The sequence below is a fragment of the Marmota monax genome, unplaced genomic scaffold (assembly GCF_021218885.2).
Source record: "Marmota monax isolate L192 unplaced genomic scaffold, Marmota_monax_Labrador192_F-V1.1 WCK01_AAM20220418_F8-fsc00075, whole genome shotgun sequence".
NCBI lineage: Eukaryota > Metazoa > Chordata > Mammalia > Rodentia > Sciuridae > Marmota > Marmota monax.
In genome coordinates this window covers 2,822,815-2,844,054 of record NW_026694772.1, presented here as the reverse complement: position 1 = coordinate 2,844,054, position 21,240 = coordinate 2,822,815, and the positions used below count along the sequence as shown (strand labels likewise).

The 21,240-nt window shown below is 34.8% G+C and overlaps 1 protein-coding gene across 12 annotated transcripts in view; it reads left to right on the top strand.

Annotated features, from left to right (window-relative positions):
• Positions 1-21,240, top strand: part of Gk (glycerol kinase) — a 164,470-nt gene that overhangs the window by 56,025 nt on the left and 87,205 nt on the right. For all 12 annotated transcript variants that reach the window (XM_058572899.1, XM_058572898.1, XM_058572904.1 and 9 more), the window contains 6 exons: positions 11,775-11,853; positions 12,710-12,806; positions 13,688-13,772; positions 14,259-14,379; positions 14,482-14,625; positions 17,094-17,174. In XM_058572899.1, coding sequence (XP_058428882.1) covers positions 11,775-11,853; positions 12,710-12,806; positions 13,688-13,772; positions 14,259-14,379; positions 14,482-14,625; positions 17,094-17,174 — 607 coding nt within the window. The remainder of the gene's footprint in view (positions 1-11,774; positions 11,854-12,709; positions 12,807-13,687; positions 13,773-14,258; positions 14,380-14,481; positions 14,626-17,093; positions 17,175-21,240) is intronic.

Genomic DNA, 21,240 nt, shown 5'->3' with positions numbered 1-21,240 from the left:
TTTGGTTTTTGTGTAACATTTGACGCAGAAAAGAAAGTGAGGTAATTTACCCTATTTGTTATTGGAAGTATTTGTTTCAGACACTTGTAAATTTTAGATGAATATATCAGCCAAATCCTATAGGATATGGTAAGTTCGTGTGAGAAAAATTAGAAACATTTGTTTATAAAGTCAAAGACGCAATATTCTTTTTGTAAAATCAGATATATTTCTTATGAGCATTTCTACACAAATAATTTAGGAATGGCTACCTTGTAACATTGATAATATTATTGATTCGAAAACTTTTTAAGGTCTGTTTTCTAGAGTGTCTGATAATAATTTGGTCAAAATTTCAAACTTATAATTATAGTTTTAAAATATTTTCTTGTTCATTAGGCTTAGAACATGAAGAATATTACTTCATTCCAGGTTTTCTGCACATTTCCCCACCCCCCACCCCCTATAAACAGTGTAATCTCTCCCTCTAGTCTCTTCTTTGGAGAGAAGAATTTTTGAAATACTTGCTCTGTGTATTTAAGGTATCTTAACATTCCTCAGAACTTAAGACCCTATGAGCCCACTTTCTCTCTTTTCCTTCTATGGAGAGTACTTAGCATGGCAATAGCAACATAGAATATGCACTTGATCAGTTTTACCTATGATGATGATGATGATGATGATAATGGTAGTAAGATGTTCTCTTTTTTCCTTGCACAGGAGACAATTAGCAGTTAGAATTAGTTTCCTTAGACTTGGCAAAGACCTCAGGGATAGGAGACACCTGATCTTAACTTCCCACCCAATAGGAAAGCCTTCTCTTGGTCTCTTTACCAACTTGTTTGAAGATGGCACCCAAAACTGCTTTTGTAATTTTTTTTTTTATTATAACATTATAATTATACATAGTATTTGGGTTCATTTTGACAAAGTTACACATGCAAGAAATTTGATTTCAATTCTTGTCCCCCTCTTTTACTCCAGTCCCCACTCTTTTCTCCTCCTCTATGCTACTGATCTTCTGTTCAACCCTTTATTTATTTTTGATTGGCACTTTCTACATATGCATAAACATGAAATTCTCTTTGGCACATTTATGTATCTATATAACATGATTTTGTTAAATTAATTTCATATTTTTTTCAAAACCCTTTCCCTTCCTCCCTCCCTCCCTCCCTCTGGTTCTGCATCTATTCCACTGATCTTGCTGTCTTCATAATATTCAATGCCCTTCCCACTGCTTTCTTTCCCTTATTTTGCTCTAGCTTCTACACAAAAACACTTCTTAATACATCTTGCAGTGGACCTAGTTTGTTTGTCAAGTGTTCAAACACTTGGAGGCAGCTATCAGTTTGTGTGAGTCTTGCTCCTCCAGGATAAACTGCCCCAGTGCCTGATATCACATGATTTCTAGATGCTCGCTAGTTCTGAGCTCCCTGTAAGAAATGCATTCCGATTGGCCAGTCAGTGTCTTCCCAAACAGAACATAAAATCCTACATGTAATCTGACCTGTGCTCAATAGTGTGATTTTTGCCTCTTAAAGTATAAGTACTATTTTTGGTAATCTAGTCCATGAGTTCATTAATTTAGTCTAATAGTTCCTTCATACATTGGCCTGGAAATATGCTAAAATACCTACCTCACTTTCAAATGAATCATTGTCAAACCATATCTACTCCATTGTATGTACAAGATTTTTTTATTATTCTAATTTTAGATCTTTGTTTCTTTCTGTTTAATTTCACAATAGATATTTAAGCCTATTCTGGTATAGTCTGAATTATTTTTCATTGTTTGGTCTATTACTCTTAAATTTTTGTCTCATCTGGAGACTTAACAAGCTTATGTTTCATGATTTTCTTTCAATTCATGTAATATTTTTAGATTTATAGAATTTTAAGACTGAGAGAGACATTACATTAGATCACAGGACAACACACTTAGTACACTCTCCTTATTGTTTTAAACACAATCTAAAAATAGAGAAGTGAAATTGGAGTAACTTGGTCAGTGTAATTTTTGACAGGCAGTGAGTAGCAGATAGATACAGGATGCAAATTCAGGTTAATGAACATCAAGGTTTCATTGTATAGGACACCCCATTTACTATCTCCTTCTTTCTAAGTTTGGATATGTTAGGCATCAGCCTGAGTCCTGTGTTGTTTTCATTGCAAACTCACATGTGTCCCCCCACCCTTTGTCTGCTAATTTAGCAGTCTCAGCAGGAGCAACACACACAGACAGGAATATGTTTACCTTGCTAATTTTAGTTGATCAAATTATTTTCAATAATTTTTTCAATTAATGAACATTAAAGAACGTTTAAAAAATTAAACCACATTAAAAATAGGAAATAATACTAATCTGATAAAACTTTTTCTCAATAAATTCACACCAATTCCTTTTTTAAAAAGTGCTTACAAAATATATATTGAATAATCAAGTCTTTAACTTGACATGTTGTCAATAGGCTTGGAAGTCTGAGATATTAAAATTTTACTTTCTACCCTCTTTAAAAACTGAAACTGTAGCTACCCATCTTTAGTCAGTAAGCCTGCCTTCATTTTCCCTCTGCTGGTTTGAAAGTAGCATGATGCAAATCTGTTTTGGGGGGTTTAGTAATCTTTTTCTCTTTTGTTTGTAGTTTGAAATTTTTAAGATATTATTTAATATATAGTTGTTTAATATTTTTAATCTCCCAAGGATTAAATTTGAGAACCTCAAATACCTTACCCCCACTATCTCCACCAGCAATCAATATTTTAAGTTTTCATTTTCCTATTATCCTTCAACATACAATAATTACTAATATTTGCTTCACAGTCGAGTAATTCATATCTACTGACTTGTATCCATTTCTGTGCTAGTATCATGTCTTTGATTTTGCCCCTTTTTTGTCCTCATCCACATAATTTTTCTTGCTAAGGGACATCATTTTATATTTCACTTATTAAGATTATAGTATAGTAAGCCTATTTTTTTTAGGTTTATCTTTATTTTGCTTTCCCTCTGAAGTAGGTATAAAATCCTAGATTTAACAGTTTTTCCCACATCCCTTCTGGCTGTTTTTTATGCTAATGAGACCTGCTGTCATTTGTAAATGTGGTTCCTTTGTAGATAATCTGGTTGGTTTATTGTCTGAGAGTTTTTAATATTGTCTCTTTATCATTGATGCTCTGTAGTTTTACTGTGATGTGCCTGGGTTTGGATTTATTTTTATTTATCCTGTTAGGTGCTTGGATCCAAGTCTGTCTTCAAATCTGGAAAATTCTCAGCAGTTATTTCTTCAAATATTGCTCCTCTACCATTACCTCCATCCTCTTCTGGAATTGCTATTGGATGAATGTCGGAACCTTTCAAACCATCCTCCATGTCTCTTAACTGCCCTTTATATTTTTAAAATCTCTTTGTTTCTCTGTGCTGCATCCTTGGTGAGTTTCTCAGTAACTATCTTCCATTTCCAAATACTTTCTTTAAAAACAGACAATAAACCTCTTTTGTATTGTAAAACATAAGATACATACAGAAAAATTCATCTAAACATCACTGTCAGCTTAACAAATTGTTATAAAGAGAAGATCATGTAACCTGTGCTCAGGTCAGGAAATAGAACACTGCCAACACCTGGGAATTCCTATAAGCCACCCTTGCTCTTCCCTGAGATAAATCCTGCCCTGCCTTTTATCATTAATCACTTCCTTACTTTTCTTTATAGTTCTAACACTAAAATGATGTACAACCCTAAACACTAGAATTGAGTTTGCATGACTTTAATAGTTTATATATTAAAAATGTAAATGAAATCAAGAAAGAGCACGTGCATGCATGTCTGAGCCAGATACTGTGGCTTCTTTTACTCAATATTTGTTTGTGAGATTCATCCATGTTGTTAGATATAGCTGTTTTTTTTTTCATTCTTTCCCATTGCTACAACTTAGTATGTATTCAGTGTCGATGACATTCAAGTTTTTGATATTGGCTCTTATAAAAAAATACTGCTGTGAACATTTTTATATATGTACATGTACACATTTCTGTAGGGTTAGAATTTCTGTGCCATGGAATGTGTCTTCACTTTGAGTAGATACTGAAAACCATTTCACAAGATGTAGTAAGTTGTACTCTCATCAGCCATTTATGGGAACACAAATTTATTCATCATCTCCGTTTAGACTAGGATGTATCCCAACTATTACATTTCTAAATTTAATTCAGTATGTTAACTTACATGGTTTTTATTTGGTTATTTTTCAGATCAATCCAATTTTGTTTCATTCCTCTTTTCTTTTGATTATAATTTCATGTTTGTTTTTAATGGAAGTCATGCCTCAATTTATCTCTTTGAATACGTTCAGCATATTTATTTTAATGTCTTTGTCAGACTAAAATGATTTCTATTCCAGATGTTCAGTTTTGTTGGCTGATTACTTATCATAGATTTCTTCATGTAGTTTAGAATTTTCAGTTCCAGCCTCCTTTCTTGTTAAGCCATAGCCTTAGTCAGCAAGAATAGACAGTTACTTTATTTTTCCAGCATCCATGCACAAGTAGGAGAGCGCCACCTAGCTCGTGGCTTCAAGCATAGAACCTGATTCTGTTTCCTGTCTTGCACAAAGCATTTTGGACACCTTTCCTCTGGAGGAACCAGTTCCTGGCCATTATTCCTACTCCATGACACAACCAGAAAAATAAGTCAGAACCCATCATGCTTCTGCCTTCAGTCCTACTCAGTAGAACATTTTCTCTTCCATCCATGTAGACATTATTCTGTATTTCATCATGTGTTGCTTTAGTTCTCTCTCTGTTCCCTTTGTGTTTAGAATAAATGGGATTTTTGAAGTACAAATTCACTATCTTTGTTGATATAAACATGTGCATCTTCTTTTTTTTTTTTTTTACCACAAAGAGGACTCTTCATATTTTTTTTTTTCCTCTCAAGGCCCTGTCAGGTGATTCTAAACATGACATTTTAACATCTCTGATTTCTTATTTTTATATCTGTATAAGGAAATTGGGGCACATGATCCTTAAATTATTCTACAACTTTAAATTTGTCCTACCCTTTCTAGTTTGGAAAATGTTTCCCAGAGGTGGAAGATACTGGAGCAAATAGAGCAATTGAGTGGTTCTGCTTTCCTCTGTCATCTGCTAATAGTACACTATCTTCCTGAAGCCGTGCTTTCCCTTTTCCTTGTTCCTCTTCATTTTCTAAGTATTGCTTCATAAAACAAAAATCCTTTGGCGGGTTGCGGGAGCTTCAATATAATTATGAACTTGAACTTACTTAGGTTATGAGACTTCCATGTTTGGGATCTAGGATTCCTGAGGTCGGGGTATTTGTCTGTATTGTTCATTCCTCTATCCTAGCAGGCTGGCAGACAGACAGTAAATATTATTTAAACACCAAATTCTGTTTTTATGCCATTTTTCTTTTTAAATATAACCTTCAAAGAGGATTTTTTAATATCACCTCATTGGTTTCTTTAAATGTCTTTGCCCATCTATTCTTTGGTTTAATTTATGATTATAGTATTAAGATTTCCTTTGTGAGAGCTTTTCATTCTTCTTGAGCTAACTTTTGCATTTTAGGTATAAGCCTATGTAGTAGTCATTTATTGCTATATAACAATGTCATCACAAACATAAGTGGCTTAAAATAACACATTTATCATCTCTCAGTTCTCGTGGGTCCAGGCACAGCTTAGCTGGTTATGCTGTTCAGAGTCTCATGAGGCTGCAGTCAAGGTGTCGGCTGAGGCTGTGGTCTTATCTGAGGCTCCATCTGCTTCCAAGCTCAGGCAAGCTATTGGCAGAATTTCATTCCTTGTGGTTGTAGAACTAAGAGCTTCAGTTTCTTGGTGGCTCTCAGCTGGAGGTGACCCTCAGCTCCTAGAGGTCACCTAGAGTTCCTTGCCACGTGGGGTTTCCCAACATAGCCTCTGCTTCCTCTAAGCCAGAAAGGGAAGGGTTTTCCAGCAAGACAGAGCAATGATCTTATGTATCATAATCATACCTATATCATTGCATACATAGTATCACCTTTGATGTGTACTGTTGGTTAGAAGAAACTCAAAGGTCCCACCACACTCAAGGAGAGGGAATCAAAAGGGTATAAACACCAGGAAGTGAGGATTATGGGGACCACCTAAATTAAGAGTTTGATTGTCAAAATTTATAAACATTGTTTATAGACTTTCATAATGTACTTTCTTGAGAAGTATATCTTCTGATCAATAAATGCCATTTTGAATTTTAGTTTCCTCACTTATTACTGAAATATCAATGAAATGGACTATGTTTCAAAATTATGTTGCCCCAGCTCAACTCTGTAATCCCCTTTTCTCTGCGGTTAATGTTGCTATGGAAGCTGGGCACAGTGGCACATACTTGTAATCCCAGTGCTTCAGGAAGCTGAGGCGGAAGGATTGAAAGTTCAAGGCACCCTACACAACTTTGAGACACTGTCTCAAAAGAAAAAAGGGGACTCAAGATGTAGTTCAGTGGTAGAACCAACCCCCTTCCAAATTCAATTCCAGTACCTCCAAAAAAAATTCCACAGAGCCAGACACGGTGGTACACAACTTTAATCCCTGCTACTTGGGAGGCAGAGGCAGAAGGATCACACATTTGAGGCCAGCCTGGGCAACTTATCAATACTGTGTGTGTCTCAAAAAATGTTTAAAAGGGCTCGAGTCTAGCTCAGTTGTAGAGTACTTCCCTAGTATGTATGAGGACCTAGACAAAATCTCCTGTACCACCAAAAAAAAAAAAAAAATTCTGTGGAGTTAGACTTTGCATTTGTAATCTAATATATACAAATTAAGTACAGTATAAATTATACATGTAGGATACATTGTACTGCAGTATGCACAAAATTGTGTTTACCATGCCTAATGAGTGGTTTTAAACAATTTTTAATGATAATCTTGATTTTACATTATTATCTCCACTCTCACCAACTGCCTTTTGAGATACAAGTCTAGCGCATTCTGAAGTATTCTCCTTTGTACATATACTGTTGTGACAGTGGCATTCATGTCAAGGAATTTTGGAGGAAGAGTTCATGCACTTGCTATGATGTTACATCAGTGCTACTTGATTTTTTAAAAAAATTTTTAGTTGTAGTTGGACCCAATACCTTTATTTCATTCACTTATTTTTATGTGGTGCTGAGGAGCAAACTCAGGGCCCCAAGCATGCTAGGCAAGCTCTCTACCACTGAGCCACAGTCCCAGCCCCGCTATTTGATTATTTTTAATCTAGTCTTCCCATAGCCTTTCATTTTCCAGACTACATTGTCTAATTTTTACATAATTTATTCCTCATATCATTTAATTTATTCTTCATTATACCCTCTCGGTTCCATTGTGTCTTCCTTAGAGTACAACAATTGCGTGCATGTTTCCCAGGGGGTCAAGACTCATAACTAGGGCTGCTTCATTTTTGTAGATAGTGCACCAAAGTATTGGATTTTTATATTTTAGCTTTGTGGTAACTTAATTGATAACAAAGTGGACAGTTACATTCTATCATATCATTTTAGGTTTCTGTTTCTGTTTTCTTGTCCAGCTTCAAAATTTTATACCTTTCATTTTATCCCCTGCCTCTGATTTCAGAAAACTACATTTTTGTGTGAATTTAGAGGTTTCTCTCATTTTTAGTAATTTCTGTAAAAGCTAAACCACACTGTGTATTATATCCTGATACCAAAATTTTATACTTCTTTCAGATCAGTGTTTTTAATCTATATTTTATTTTCTTATATTCACTCTATTTCTTTGATTACAGCACAATACTTCTATATCTCCTGATGACCAAATTTAACACTTTTCTTCTGAAGTCTTGGCAGTGGCTTTGTATTTTGTTTCTTTTGTTTTAAGTCAAAGTAATGCCCTCTGCTTGTCAACCGATAATCAAAACCTTGATTTTCATTTTGCTGAAGCCATATTGCTTCCTCTTTTTTAAAAAATGTCTCAAGTACATAGTATTCTACCATTTTCAATGGAAATATGGTATATCAGCACTTGGTTTCCCAAAGTTTTCCACTAGCTAATAGGCATAGAATCACCCTGCTAGACTTCTAGCAAAGCAACTTTAAAAAATTCATAGTTGAATTTCGTTCAGAATTCACTCTACTTGCCTTAAACTATTGAAAATGTATGTTTCTTGATTAGATCCAAGTTATGCATAGTGTCCTTTGAGAGCAGAAAGGGAAAAGACGTTTGTTTTATGAATGAGGTCTAGAACTGTGCTGCCCAATATGGTAGCCACTAGCCATATCTGGCTATTGGGTATTGGTAATGTGGCTAGTTTGAATTGAGATGTACTGTAAATTTAAAATATTTACCAGATTTCAGACATAGTACAAAAAATAAAATATCTCAGTAATTTTGTCTTGACCTTGCAATCCTCCTGCCTCAGCTTCTCAAGTCACTAGGATTATAGGCATATACCGCTGCACCCAGATGTTTAGTTTTTTTTAATGTGGTAAAAATTTACCTATGATTCTCATTATATTTCATTGGATAACACCAGACTAGTAGTATTTGACAGTTACTATCTTTGAATTGTCTGCTCCAAAGGAAATCCAAAGGTAAAGTCTCTCTAAAAAAATTTTTACTTAGTACTCCTGAATAGTCCCTCTACGTGTCTAAATGTAAACATATCAAAGATGGGAAATGTACTAATAAGATTCACTGGGAGTAGTGAAGTAGGTTAAGGTTTAAGGTTGCTACTTAATTGAATTGCTTTTGTCCTGCCCCCTTGTTTTTTTTTTTTTTTTTTTTGTTTGTTTGTTTTTTTACTGGGAGGAAGGTGTTTTGTTTTTGCCATGCTGGGGATGGAACCCTGGCACTTATTCATGGATAAGCACTCTATCACTGAGTTGCACCGCAGCCCAGTCCCAGTTTTAAAGCTTCATTATCTTTGTACTGTTATGTAAATATGCTCCACATATAATTATTTGTAGTTAAAAAGCCATTGTATAAATAGAACAGTTATGGCATTCTGTGGCTTTGTAGTAACATAGTGACTTCTCATAGAATGTATGAATGAAGAACTTTATCAGTACATTCATCCTCTGATTTGTATATATCTTGAAAAATGACAACAAGAAGGGATGACATTTGTAATTCAGTTAATTGAACTGACAGGTTTCTACATTTAATATCATGTGACATTTGATTTGGAGTGACTCGGTGGTAGTAATTTACATTGAAAATCTATATCATCAGAGCAAAATATTTTTAAAAATTCCTGTTGATTCACGCTGATACTTTTTCTGACCTTAATGTCTTTTTTGTAATAGTTTTAATTTTTTTAGCTATAGATGGACATAATACCTTTATTTTATTTTTATGTGGTGCTGAGGATTGAACCTAGTGCTTCACATGTGCAAGGCAAATATTCTACCACTGAGCTACAACCCCAGCCCTATAGTAGTTTTATTGAGATTTAATTCACATTCCACAAAATTTACTCCTTAGAAGTATATAAGTAACTGGTTTTTAGAATATTCACAGATTTTTACAACCATCATCACAGTCCAACTTTAAAACTTTTCATTATCCTCAAGAGAAACCCCATGACTGCCAACCTTTACCCTAAACAACTACTGATCTTTCTGTCTCTATGGCTTTGCCTATGCCAGATATTTCATATAAATGGAGTCATGCAGTACATGATATTTTATACCTGGTTTCTTTTACTTTACATGTTTTCAAGGCTTCCCCATTGTTGTACTTCATTCATTTTACTGGACAAATAATATTACATAGTGTTATTGTTTCACATTTTTATCCATTCATCTGTTGATGGAATTTGGCTGATATATCTGTTATATAAATATATTTTTGGTGATATTAGGAATTGAACTTGGAACCTTATACATGGTAGGCATTGGGTTACACCCCTAGCTGATATTTATTGAACACTTTAACAAAGTTAGGGCTGGGGTTGTAGCTTCAGTGATAGAGTACTTGCCTAGCATGTAAGGCATGGGGTTTGATTCTCAGCACCACATATGAAGAAAAATAAAGGTCTATCAACAATTAAAAAAAGAAATTAACAAAGTTAATAATTTTACATTAAGAACCTTTACATGTATTCTCATACTGAGCCTTACAGTAATTTTGTTTAAGTACATATTGTGATAGTCACTGTCATTTTACATGTAAAGAAATGAAGTGCAGAGCTGGGTGCAAAGATACACACCTATAATCCTAGCAACTCAGAACACTGAGACAGAAGGATCATAATTCAAGGCCAACACAGGCAATTTTTTAAAAAAAATATTTTAGTTGTAGATGGACATAATAGATATTTCATTTACTTATTCATTTTTATGTGGTGCTGAGGACTGAACCCAGTGACTCACAAGTGTGAGGCAAACGCTCTACCGCTGAGCTACAACCCTAGCCCCAGCACAGGCAATTTAGCAAGACCTTGTCTCAAAAAAGAGGCTGGGAGTATAGCACAGAAAAAAGGAAGGAAAGAAGCTCAGAAAGCCTAAATAATTTGTCTAAGATTACACAGAAGTTAAGTTCTAGAAATGGGACTCAAACTCATTTTATCTGACTCTGAATTGTATTTTTCATCCTTGTGACACAGTCCCTACCTCCAAATCCATTGGTGATTGATTGGTCTTAAAGAATAATTACTTTGGAGCTAGTGTCTTTGTTAAACTTCTTTGGGGGGTATTAAATATTGAACCCAAGGGTGCTTTGCCACTGAACTACATCCCCAGTCCAAAAATAATTAAAAAATTATTTTTGCAGTGCTAGGGATTGGACTCAGGGCTTCATGCATACTAGGATTTTTTTTTTTTTTTAATTTTGAGATAGGGCCTTGCTAAGTTGCTGAGGGTTTCACTAAATTTCTTAGGCTGGCCTTGAACTTCTGCTCCCTGTCTCAGCCTCTCAAATCACTGGGATTTTACATCCACCACCATGACCAGCTTTTTGCTTGATTTTTATATGCTGTTGGATGTGGAAAATGGATTTGAAGAAACTTATTTTGACAGTACTGGGGAATGAACCCAGTGACACTCTACCACTAAGCTACATCCCAAGCCTATCTATCAATCTATCTATTTTGGTACTGAGGATTGAACCCAGGGGCACTTAACCTCTGAGTCACATCCCCAGCCCTTTTAAATATTTTATTTAGAGACTGGTTCTCATTGAATTGCTTAGTGCCTTGCTAAGTTGCTGAGGCTGACCTTGAACTCACGATCCTCTTATATTAGCCTCTTGAGTTGCTGGGATTATAGGTATGTGCCACTATGCCCAGCTATTTTATTTTCTTTTATTTTGAGACAGGATCTCTAAATTGCCAGGCTGGCCAGTCAGTCCTCCTGCCTCAGCCTCCAGAATAGCTGGGATTATAGGCATGCATCATTGTACCCAGGTTGAAGAAACTTAATGCGGCCTCTCCCAATAACTTTGTGAATAAAATGGAAATTTACTCTAGGTGATAGCATGCCTCAGTAGCTTAGCAACAAATAAAAATGGTAAAAGAATCAAACTGCTTAAAAGATTCGACAGGGGACAGGTCCAAGGGTATCTGGAGGGCTCATTTTTCCCTATCCCATGAAAAACTTTTATTAGTGAACTATATTTATATTAGAAGTACTATATTCATATTAGAAGACCTAATTTATTATATTTATGGGATTCCCAAGGTTGAATTGCTTGGAATTTATCCATTTGCTAGTGCCATATACAGAGAATAGGGTCAATAAAAATGCTTTGTAGTGCTAACGTATATTCTGTCTTGGATTTCTTTTTTCCCTCAGGGTTCTGTAGCTATAGCTGGAGCTGTTATTCGCTGGCTACGAGACAATCTTGGTATTATCAAGTCCTCAGAAGAAATTGGTGAGTATGTTCTAACAACAGGTTAGAAAATCTGAAAAATGAAAACTTCTAATATTTTATCTCTGCATAGATTGCATTGCCACACAGATGTTCTATAAGTGAGGTGGGCCCCTATTATAGATTTGACTTAAACTATATTGTGAAGGTTTCTTAAACAACAAATTGATGTAGTTAGCAGTAGTTATTAATAAACTGGAAATGGAAAGGGAGGGCATAAAAATTACCCAAATGTAAAATCAAACACCAGAGATCGCCCAAATTTGCAGGTAAAGCAGTCTATTTACATTTATCTGATAAGAAAGAACTTTAGCTGTGTGCTGTGACACATACAAAATAGGTGGGGGATGCGGGTTAGTGGGCGAGTGCTCCTGAGTTCAATCCCAGCACCCTCCCCACCCCAAAAAAAGAGCTTTAACCACTAGATTACAGTGAACATTAAAACTCTTTACTAATATGGTTATAGTCAATTGATGAGTAATTAGTTTGAACTTAGCTACTCACTCTCCACTTGTATAGACACTTGTATAGACAATCAGAAATATTTAGGCACAGAAGAGGCCACTTCTTCATCTTTTAATCAGCAACCTTAAAAAAAATAGAAAAGAGCTAAAATACCTTAAGGAAATGAATCCAGTTCCTTGATTTCTTGAGCTGGGTTATATTTTAGTGGGGGAGGGGTTTCAGTGTAAAAAAAACTTTTTGTTGCTCCTAACATACTTCTATAATTAGGAACATTTGGCTTTCCCAATGAATTGGAAACCAAAACCCTGAAATAATTTTGAAAATAGGTATATTTATTCAAAATGTAGGATATTTGTGTGATTTTTGATCTTTTTCTTTTTCTTTTAACTATTAGAAAAACTCGCTAAAGAAGTAGGTACTTCTTATGGCTGCTACTTTGTTCCGGCATTTTCAGGGTTATATGCACCTTATTGGGAACCTAGTGCAAGAGGGTAAGTATTGCTATAGTTAACAATAATTTACTATGTATGTCAAAATAACTAGAAGAGAGGATTTTGAATGTTCCCAACGGAGAGAAATGATAAACATTTGAGGTGATATATATGCTAAGCATCCTGATTTGATCATCACATATTGTGTGTATATATTGAAATACCACACTATACTCCACAAATATGTAAAACTATTATCAATTAGAAAATAAAGAAGGTAAGTATTGACAATATGTTCTACTTTTTGGTGTTTTGTTTCTTTTAACAAATTAGTTAACAGTTTCCTATTTTCTTTTAAATTAATTTTTTTAAGAGAGAGAGAGAATTTTTATTTATTTTTTTTAGTTTTCGGCGGACACAACATCTTTGTTTGTATGTGGTGCTGAGGATCGAACCCGGGCCGCACGCATGCCAGGCGAGCACGCTACGCTTGAGCCACATCCCCAGCCCTGGTTTCCTATTTTCATGATTTTAAAATGTTAAGAAAACCTTTCCTGTTTGGAGACTCTAACTTCAGAACCTTAAACTACAAAAAGTTATAAATCAGTTTACTATAGCTTCTGCTATATTCATATTCATGATAATACTGTTATCCTTTTTCTTCATGGCATCTACAAGTTGTATAGCAAATGGCCATCATCTAAATGAATATAGATTTGATTTTGCCTTACTGTCATCTATTTAGATGGCTCATGAACTTTTCCATATGTGAATGCAGGATTGTGTACTATAAAGACTTTCCAAGTTATTTTATGATTATATTGAATTTTCTTTTTCTGAATGTTTCTGTTCACCAAATTCACTCTTTGCATATTTGGGACATTTCAAATGGATGACTTATTCATAACACTTTAATCTGAAAATGTTTTGTGTATTTTTAGGATAATCTGTGGACTTACTCAATTCACCAATAAATGCCATATTGCTTTTGCTGCACTAGAAGCTGTTTGTTTTCAAACCCGAGAGGTAATAAATATTGGCCTGTTTTCTTGTAAATTATCCTCTATTATGAATTTTAAAATGATATATTAATGCCTGAAATTTGTTAAATGCCAAAAGTATACTTAATAAAAAAAACAGAACTAGTATAAACAAATATAAATGTTTCCCCCCGTTTCCCAGCTTTTATTACTAGGCATTTTATAATTTCAGGGAGTCTGAGTGCTACATAGTAAACAGAGGAGACAACACAGACATAGACTTATCAAGCCAGGAAACCAGGGTGCAGAACAGAATCATATGGCTTGCTGAATATCATAGTGCAGAGATAAAATGAGAGAAAAGATTGACTGTGACCAGATCAAGGAGGGCTTGGAAAATGAATATAAGATATCTCAATTTCATATTGTAGGTTTCGGAAAGTTCCTTAGGGTTTTTGAGTGGAGGATTGCTATTTTCATAGATGATACTATGAAGTAGTTTCATAATGTTAATTGCATTGGTTTATTTAAGATTTTGGATGCCATGAATCGCGACTGTGGAATTCCACTCAGCCATTTGCAGGTAGATGGAGGAATGACCAGCAACAAAATTCTTATGCAGCTGCAAGCGGACATCCTGTATATTCCAGTAGGTTAGTAAGTCTTCATTCCTTTAACTCCAGGAGTAATGGTTCCTTCAGAAGAACTTAGGCATATATAACTGCAAAACTGTTGATGTATCTTTCGCCCCTCAGTGAAGCCCTCCATGCCTGAAACAACTGCACTCGGTGCTGCAATGGCAGCAGGGGCTGCAGAAGGAGTTGGCGTTTGGAGTCTTGAACCTGAGGATTTGTCAGCTGTCACGATGGAGCGGTTTGAACCTCAGATCAATGCTGAGGGTAAATATAAAGAATGAAACTTTGAATGGTATTCTGTGAAAATGACTTCAGTTTCAGGGGGTTTGCCTTTCTGTTTACTTTTTAAGTTAAGGAACAAAGTAAAATAGCAAAAGTTACTATTTCAAATGTGGCTGCTAAGCCATATTGGGCTATGCTGAATAAGTGTGGAGGAAAGAATTGTTTCCTTTTAAAAAACTTCTAAAATCACTTTATTTTTTTTCAGTTGTAGATTTATACAGTGCCTTTATTTTACTTATTATCTTTATGTGGTGCTGAGGATCGGACCCAGGGCCTCACACATACTAGGCAAGCACTCTACCACTGAGCTATAACCCGAGTCCCTAAAGTCACTTTTTAAACCATTCATTTCTACACTGTTTAGGAGAATAGGAGAATAACAAAGTGATAAATGAGATATATTAGCCACCCACCTCTAATGTGTATACCAAGTCACCCTCAGTGTGATGGCCTGGCTCCTAGAATATGATTAGCTGATTTAAGAGACACTCTGGTAATGTTTTAGCACAACAGGACTACCCTAACAAGAGTGGCAGCAATTTAAATAAATGAGCATTAAATATCAGATTCACTGTCCTCAGCAATTAAACTAGGCCAAAAGCTCTGCTCAACATGTTTATTAAAATATAGTGATACTTTTCTTAAAGATGTGAATAGGAAAATATGATTTTATTTATTAATTTGATTTTATAACCTTTTATGCATAAAAGAGCATCAAAGTGGATTTTGAGCTTTTGGAAAATAAATTTTCAAATGCATTTTTCTTGAATTTTCTAGAATTTATACTAGAGTTTCATATACAATAAAATGAGTTATAATACTATAATTTTATAGTCAGACATTAGACCATGTACCAAGATGTAGAAATTTGTTTCAAAATCTGATATTCTGTCGGAATTTTTAAATTTTTTTAAAATAATTTTTTAACCTTTATTTATTGATTTTTATGTGGTGCTGAGGATCAAACCCAGGGACTCGCACATGCTAGGTGAGTGCTCTACCGCTGAGCCACAGCCCCAGCCCTGGAATTTTTTAATTTTTGTAATACTGGATAAAATATGAAGTTCAAAATTTTTTTTCTTCTGAAAAAACATACCAACTTAATAGGCAGATTATATTCAGAACATGTATGTGGCCTCTAAATGCTTATCCAACTTTTAAAGCAAGGAAGTTTTGAGCAAAGGGGATAAGATTATTGTTTCCTTAGGTGAGCCATCTTTGACATCATTTAAGGCCTTATCCTGGAGTTGATCAGTTCTGCCAGCTTTCCTCCCTTTCACGGATTGCTTCCCACTGTCCCCCACATACTAATAGGCACCTACTTCATCCTTTCAGCTAACAGTTATTTAGAGCCAACTGCATGTCAGAGATTGTTACTTTCATGAGGCTACAAAGATGTAAAAGACCAAATCCTTTCCCCTCAGGAGACTCACATAAACTGGGAGAGGTAGACCAAACCATAAAAATTCACTTGGTAACCAACATCTTAAGGGATGTGAGAAGGCAAGGGTGGGGATGGGGTTACAAGTGGGACATTGGAAAACTTTCTGAAGCAAGTGATCTTTGAGCCTTATCTCCAGGGAGTTTCAGGTTTCAGGAGCTGTGGAAAGGCTGGGGAGGCTTGACAGAAGGCTAGTCTTACTCATGATTTGGTAGACTTTAGAGTATAGCGTCAATGTTCATTTTTTTGTTTAGTCCTCCTGTTGTAGATTTTCACCTTAAGAGATCTTGCTTTCAGGTGTCAGGGGAGCCTCACAGGAATTCACTTTGAATCTTGTGAGAAATCAGTATTTGCTAAATCCTTTAACTGGACCAAAAGCAATTCTAGTTTTTCCACATCATACTAAACCCTTCTCCTCACATTAGTCCCCTCTTCCTGGAGAGGGGAGGAGGGGGAGGGGGAGAGAAAGAGAAATCAAATGGGAAATGGGATTCCGTTTTCAAATTGACCACCACTTATTTCTGAATAGCCCCATCTTCATAGCAGGTAGTCTGTCTCCCAATCTCCCTTCACCCTGCGGTCCCATGCGGAATTTCCCATCATGCTTCTTTCTCTACAACACTCTATAACATCTAAGCAAATGTCTCTTTTTGTCACCGCCCATTAACCTACAACCATGTGCTCCCAAATCTGAGTCCTCACTTTAGTGTAATGTATACAACAATGTCAAGAATACAAAGTGATGCCAGGCACAGTAGCACATACCTGTAATACCAGCAACTCAGGAGGCTGGGGCAGGAGGACCACAAGTTCAAAAGCATCCTCAGCAACTTAGCGAGACCTGTCTCAAAAAAGGGGTAGGAATGTAGTTCTGTGATAGAGCACCTTTGGGTTCAATCCTCAGTACAAAAAATAATCATTGTAAAATGCAGAGTGATAAGTATGACACAGAACACCTCTGCAAATTACCTTTCATATCTGTTTTCTTTTTTCTCCTTTCAAATTCTAGAAAGTGAAATTCGTTATTCTACGTGGAAGAAAGCTGTGATGAAGTCAATGGGTTGGGTTACAACTCAGTCTCCGGAAAGTGGTAAAATATTTTCATTGTTTATTATTTCTATCTTTTCTAAGTATATTAAACAATTTATCTACGTATCTGGCCATTCATACTTACTTAGCCAGGCTGTTTTGAAGAAAAGCATTATCATATGTCCAAAGTTTCTAATATTTTGAAAGCACTTTAAAGTTCTTAACATAAAATGGAAATTATCAGGTTAATGTAAATTCTTTAACTCTGTTCTGTCATATCTTTCCTTATAAGTTTATTCCTGGCACTTCAATTGATAATTAAATATTCCAAAAGTAAAATTATTTCTAGTTTATTCTTAATGAACAAAAAATCAACTAGAATCCTCTCTCTTTCTCCCTCCTCTTTCCTCTCTCTTGTCTTATCTTACCTTTTTGGGAGGCTATCTTTATGAACTGAACCAGTCGAACCTATTTTAATTTCAGAATATATTCTACTACTTCCTATCCTGATTCAAAGTACTTAGGAAATTTATACAATGGGAATACTCTAGAAACAGGAAGAAATCTACCAAACATTGTAAATCAGAAGTATTATAACAGATTGAGATAGGCTTTTAGCAGAAAATTAAGGACTTTACTTTTCAAATCATTTAGGCAGGAAGATATTTAGCCCAAGTAAACCATTTAGATTTAAACAGCCTCAAACTGCCTTTAATTAAATTCTTTGCTAAATACAAGAGTATAATGAACAAAACAATGGCCAATAATATGATTAGGAATATATTTTAATGGAGAAGATTTGTAAATGAAATATTACCTGCCTTACAACCCCCAAAGTGAGTATAGAACCACTTTTGAATTTTTTAAAAACAATTTTTGTAGTTGTAGATGGACAAAATGCTTTTATTTTATTTTGTTTTATTTTTATGTGGCACTGAGGATCGAACCCAGTGCCTCATGCATGCTAGGCAAGTGCTCTACCACTGAGCCACCCACTAGAACCACTTTTTAAAAATATTTTTTAGTTTTCGGTGGCATCTTTATTTTTATGTGGTGCTGAGGATCGAACCCAGCGCCCCACATATGCCAGGCGAGTGCGCTACCACTTGAGCCACATCCCCAGCCCCCTAGAACCACTTTTAAAATATCTGGCTTTTAAGACAAGCCTCTAGAACAGTCTATCACCATAGCTCCGTGTGTGATCTGTATTTTCAGTCCTGATGTTCCTACTTTTGGAGCTTTCATTTTTTCCTCCAAAATGAGCTTGATATCCTTTTTGTTCTCAGATTCAGCTGCCTTTTCCAAGATGACAGCCAAGCCTTTCTTTCAAGACTGCTATTTTGAGATCCTTTACAATTACACTTCTTAGTCATATGTATTTTTCTAGCATAATGCTAGTTATGTGAGATGTATGTATTATATGTGATGTTACATTATATACATATGTTATGTGAGATGTAATAGATGTGGTACCTGACTTCTTTTTTAATTGTTCTGAATTAATGAGAAGTTGGGTTACAAGATTTCTTTTAGTAGGTGAATTTTTGTTAATAGCACAATCTTCCTGTCTTCCTCCTTGTATGCCATACCTTGTACTCTCACAGTTCTCTATATTGGTAGTTGAAGATATAACTTTTAATTGCAGAATTCCCCCCAAATCAATTTTCCCATTTTTATGTACCTATTTTTTCCCATTTCCCATTGTTTATGTACCTATCAATTAATTTAAAATGCTAAGAAAAAGTTGGTAAAAACAAACAAAAAATTACATTTCTTCAGTTCTGCTTATCAGCATTGATGACAAAAGTAATTTGAGTTTTTGAGAGTTTTAGATTTTCTTTTGTTTTTGTTTCAGCTAGACAATAGTAGCTTTAAGGTCAAAGTTCTAAAAACATTATTTAATATGTGGGGTATTTCTAAGCTGTTTATTAATAAGCTCCAAATAATATTTAATTAATAAATTGCTAATTATATTCTTTTAAGCTATATAATTATAATATAATGAGCTATGTGATAATAGAATTACAAAGGGCCCTATTTTAATAAACTCGAAAGGATGTTAGAATTGCTTTAAATTATGGGAAGAGTATTGGTTGCTTGATTTCCAAAGCACTTTGTCAACATTAGAACAGTCATTTATTTTTTGCTTGTAACTATATGTGAATGCATTATTAATATACATTTGTTATGTGTTTTAGATGTAGAAGTAATTAGAGGTTTGGGCTTGGTTTGGGCTCCAACCCACCATAATGGCATTTTGAAAGCAGGTCAAATTGGTTTATATATATTATACATATCAAATAGAAAGCATATTACATATATAACTATATATACATATACTATATATTACATAATAAGTATCTGTATATTACTAGTATATGTATATAATGTAACATCATGTGGGTATATATATGATAATATATCAATATGTATATTAATTATATATATGATAATATATCAATATGTAATATATATATGTATATATGTTATGTATATATATATATATATATATATATATATATATATATATATGATAATCTTAGACTTATCTGCATCCAAGAGTTACTATCAACTTAGGTGGGATATTTTTAATGAAGTTATTTCTCTTGGTGGAATTAATGAGAAATAGTTTCATTAACACTATATATACATATATGAGTGATATAAGCATATATGTAATATATAAACATGTATATATTCCACCAAAAGAGAAATAGCTTCATCAACATCATAAATAAATAGCAACTCCTGAATATAGATAATCTTCAGAAATCTTTTCAAAATAGAATTCACTGTAGGAATATCCAAAAATCAGATGTTGTACCTTAGCATATCTTATAACTTGCTGTAAGAGAACCAGAACATAGATTTTCCTTTTCTAAAATCTAATTAAAATATAGTCTCTGTTTTATTCAGCTTTTCATTGCTGTGACCAAAAATATCCTACAAGAACCACCTAGACGAGGAATAATTTATTTTATTTAATATTTTTTTAGTTGTATATAGACACAGTACCTTTATTTTATTTATTTATTTTTATGTGGTGCTGAGAATTAAACCCAGTGCCTCACACACGGTAGACAAGGACTCTACCACAGAGCCACAACCCCAGCCCAGGAAAAATTTATTTTGAGCTCATGGTTTCAGAGGTTCAGTCTTTGGTTGATCCTCCATTGCTCTGGGCCCCAGGTGAGGTAGCACACCATGAAGGAAGGGCCCAGCAGAGGAAAGCTGCTCAGATCCCAGCTGAGTTAGGAAGCAAAGAGAGTCACAAGGGGCCACAGGGAAGATGCATGTTTCCAGGGCATGTCCCCAGTGACCCACCTCCTCCACGCCACACTTCCTCGTGGGTACAGGTACCACACAGTCCATTCAAACTAGGATGGACTGATTAGGTTACTGATCTCACAATCCAATCATTTCACACCTCCAGACATTCCTAAATTAACACAAGAGCTTTTGGGGGACACCTCATATCCAAGCCTTAGCAGTCAGTATAAATAGGGAATAAAACCCTATTTTATTTGAAAACAAAAATAACATAAACAGTGACAAAGTAGGGAAAATGGATAATGTCCCTCTAATGAAAAATTACCTCTACAGGGAAAGAAATGCATGGTGAGGGAGGAAAAATCCTTTCCTTGAAAAGCAAAGAAATTACTGTCATTAGTTTACTGTATTACACAGTACACCCACAGAGAATCTTTAACCACATTTCAGTGAAGCCCCTGTCTAATGGTTATGCTTCCTCAACTCTTGGGCGTTGTTTTTTAATAAGCTTCTTCTTTAAAGAGTTATTAAATATTCTAGGGGTTAGAGATATAGCTTGGAAGTCCTAGGTTCAATACCCAACACCAAAATAAAAAGTACTATACATTCTAAATATATAATCTCTTTAAACTTTATTTTAATAATGTTATTGTATTTAAAGTTTTTTTTAGTTGTTGATATTTATTTATTTATGTATTTATATGCAGTGCTGAGACTCAAACCCAGTGCCTCACACATGCCAGGCGAGTGCGCTACCACTGAGCCATAGCCTCAGCCCATTATTGTATTTTTATGCCTTTATTTAATTAATTTATTTTTATGTAGTGCTTAGGATCGAGCCCAGTGCCTCACACATG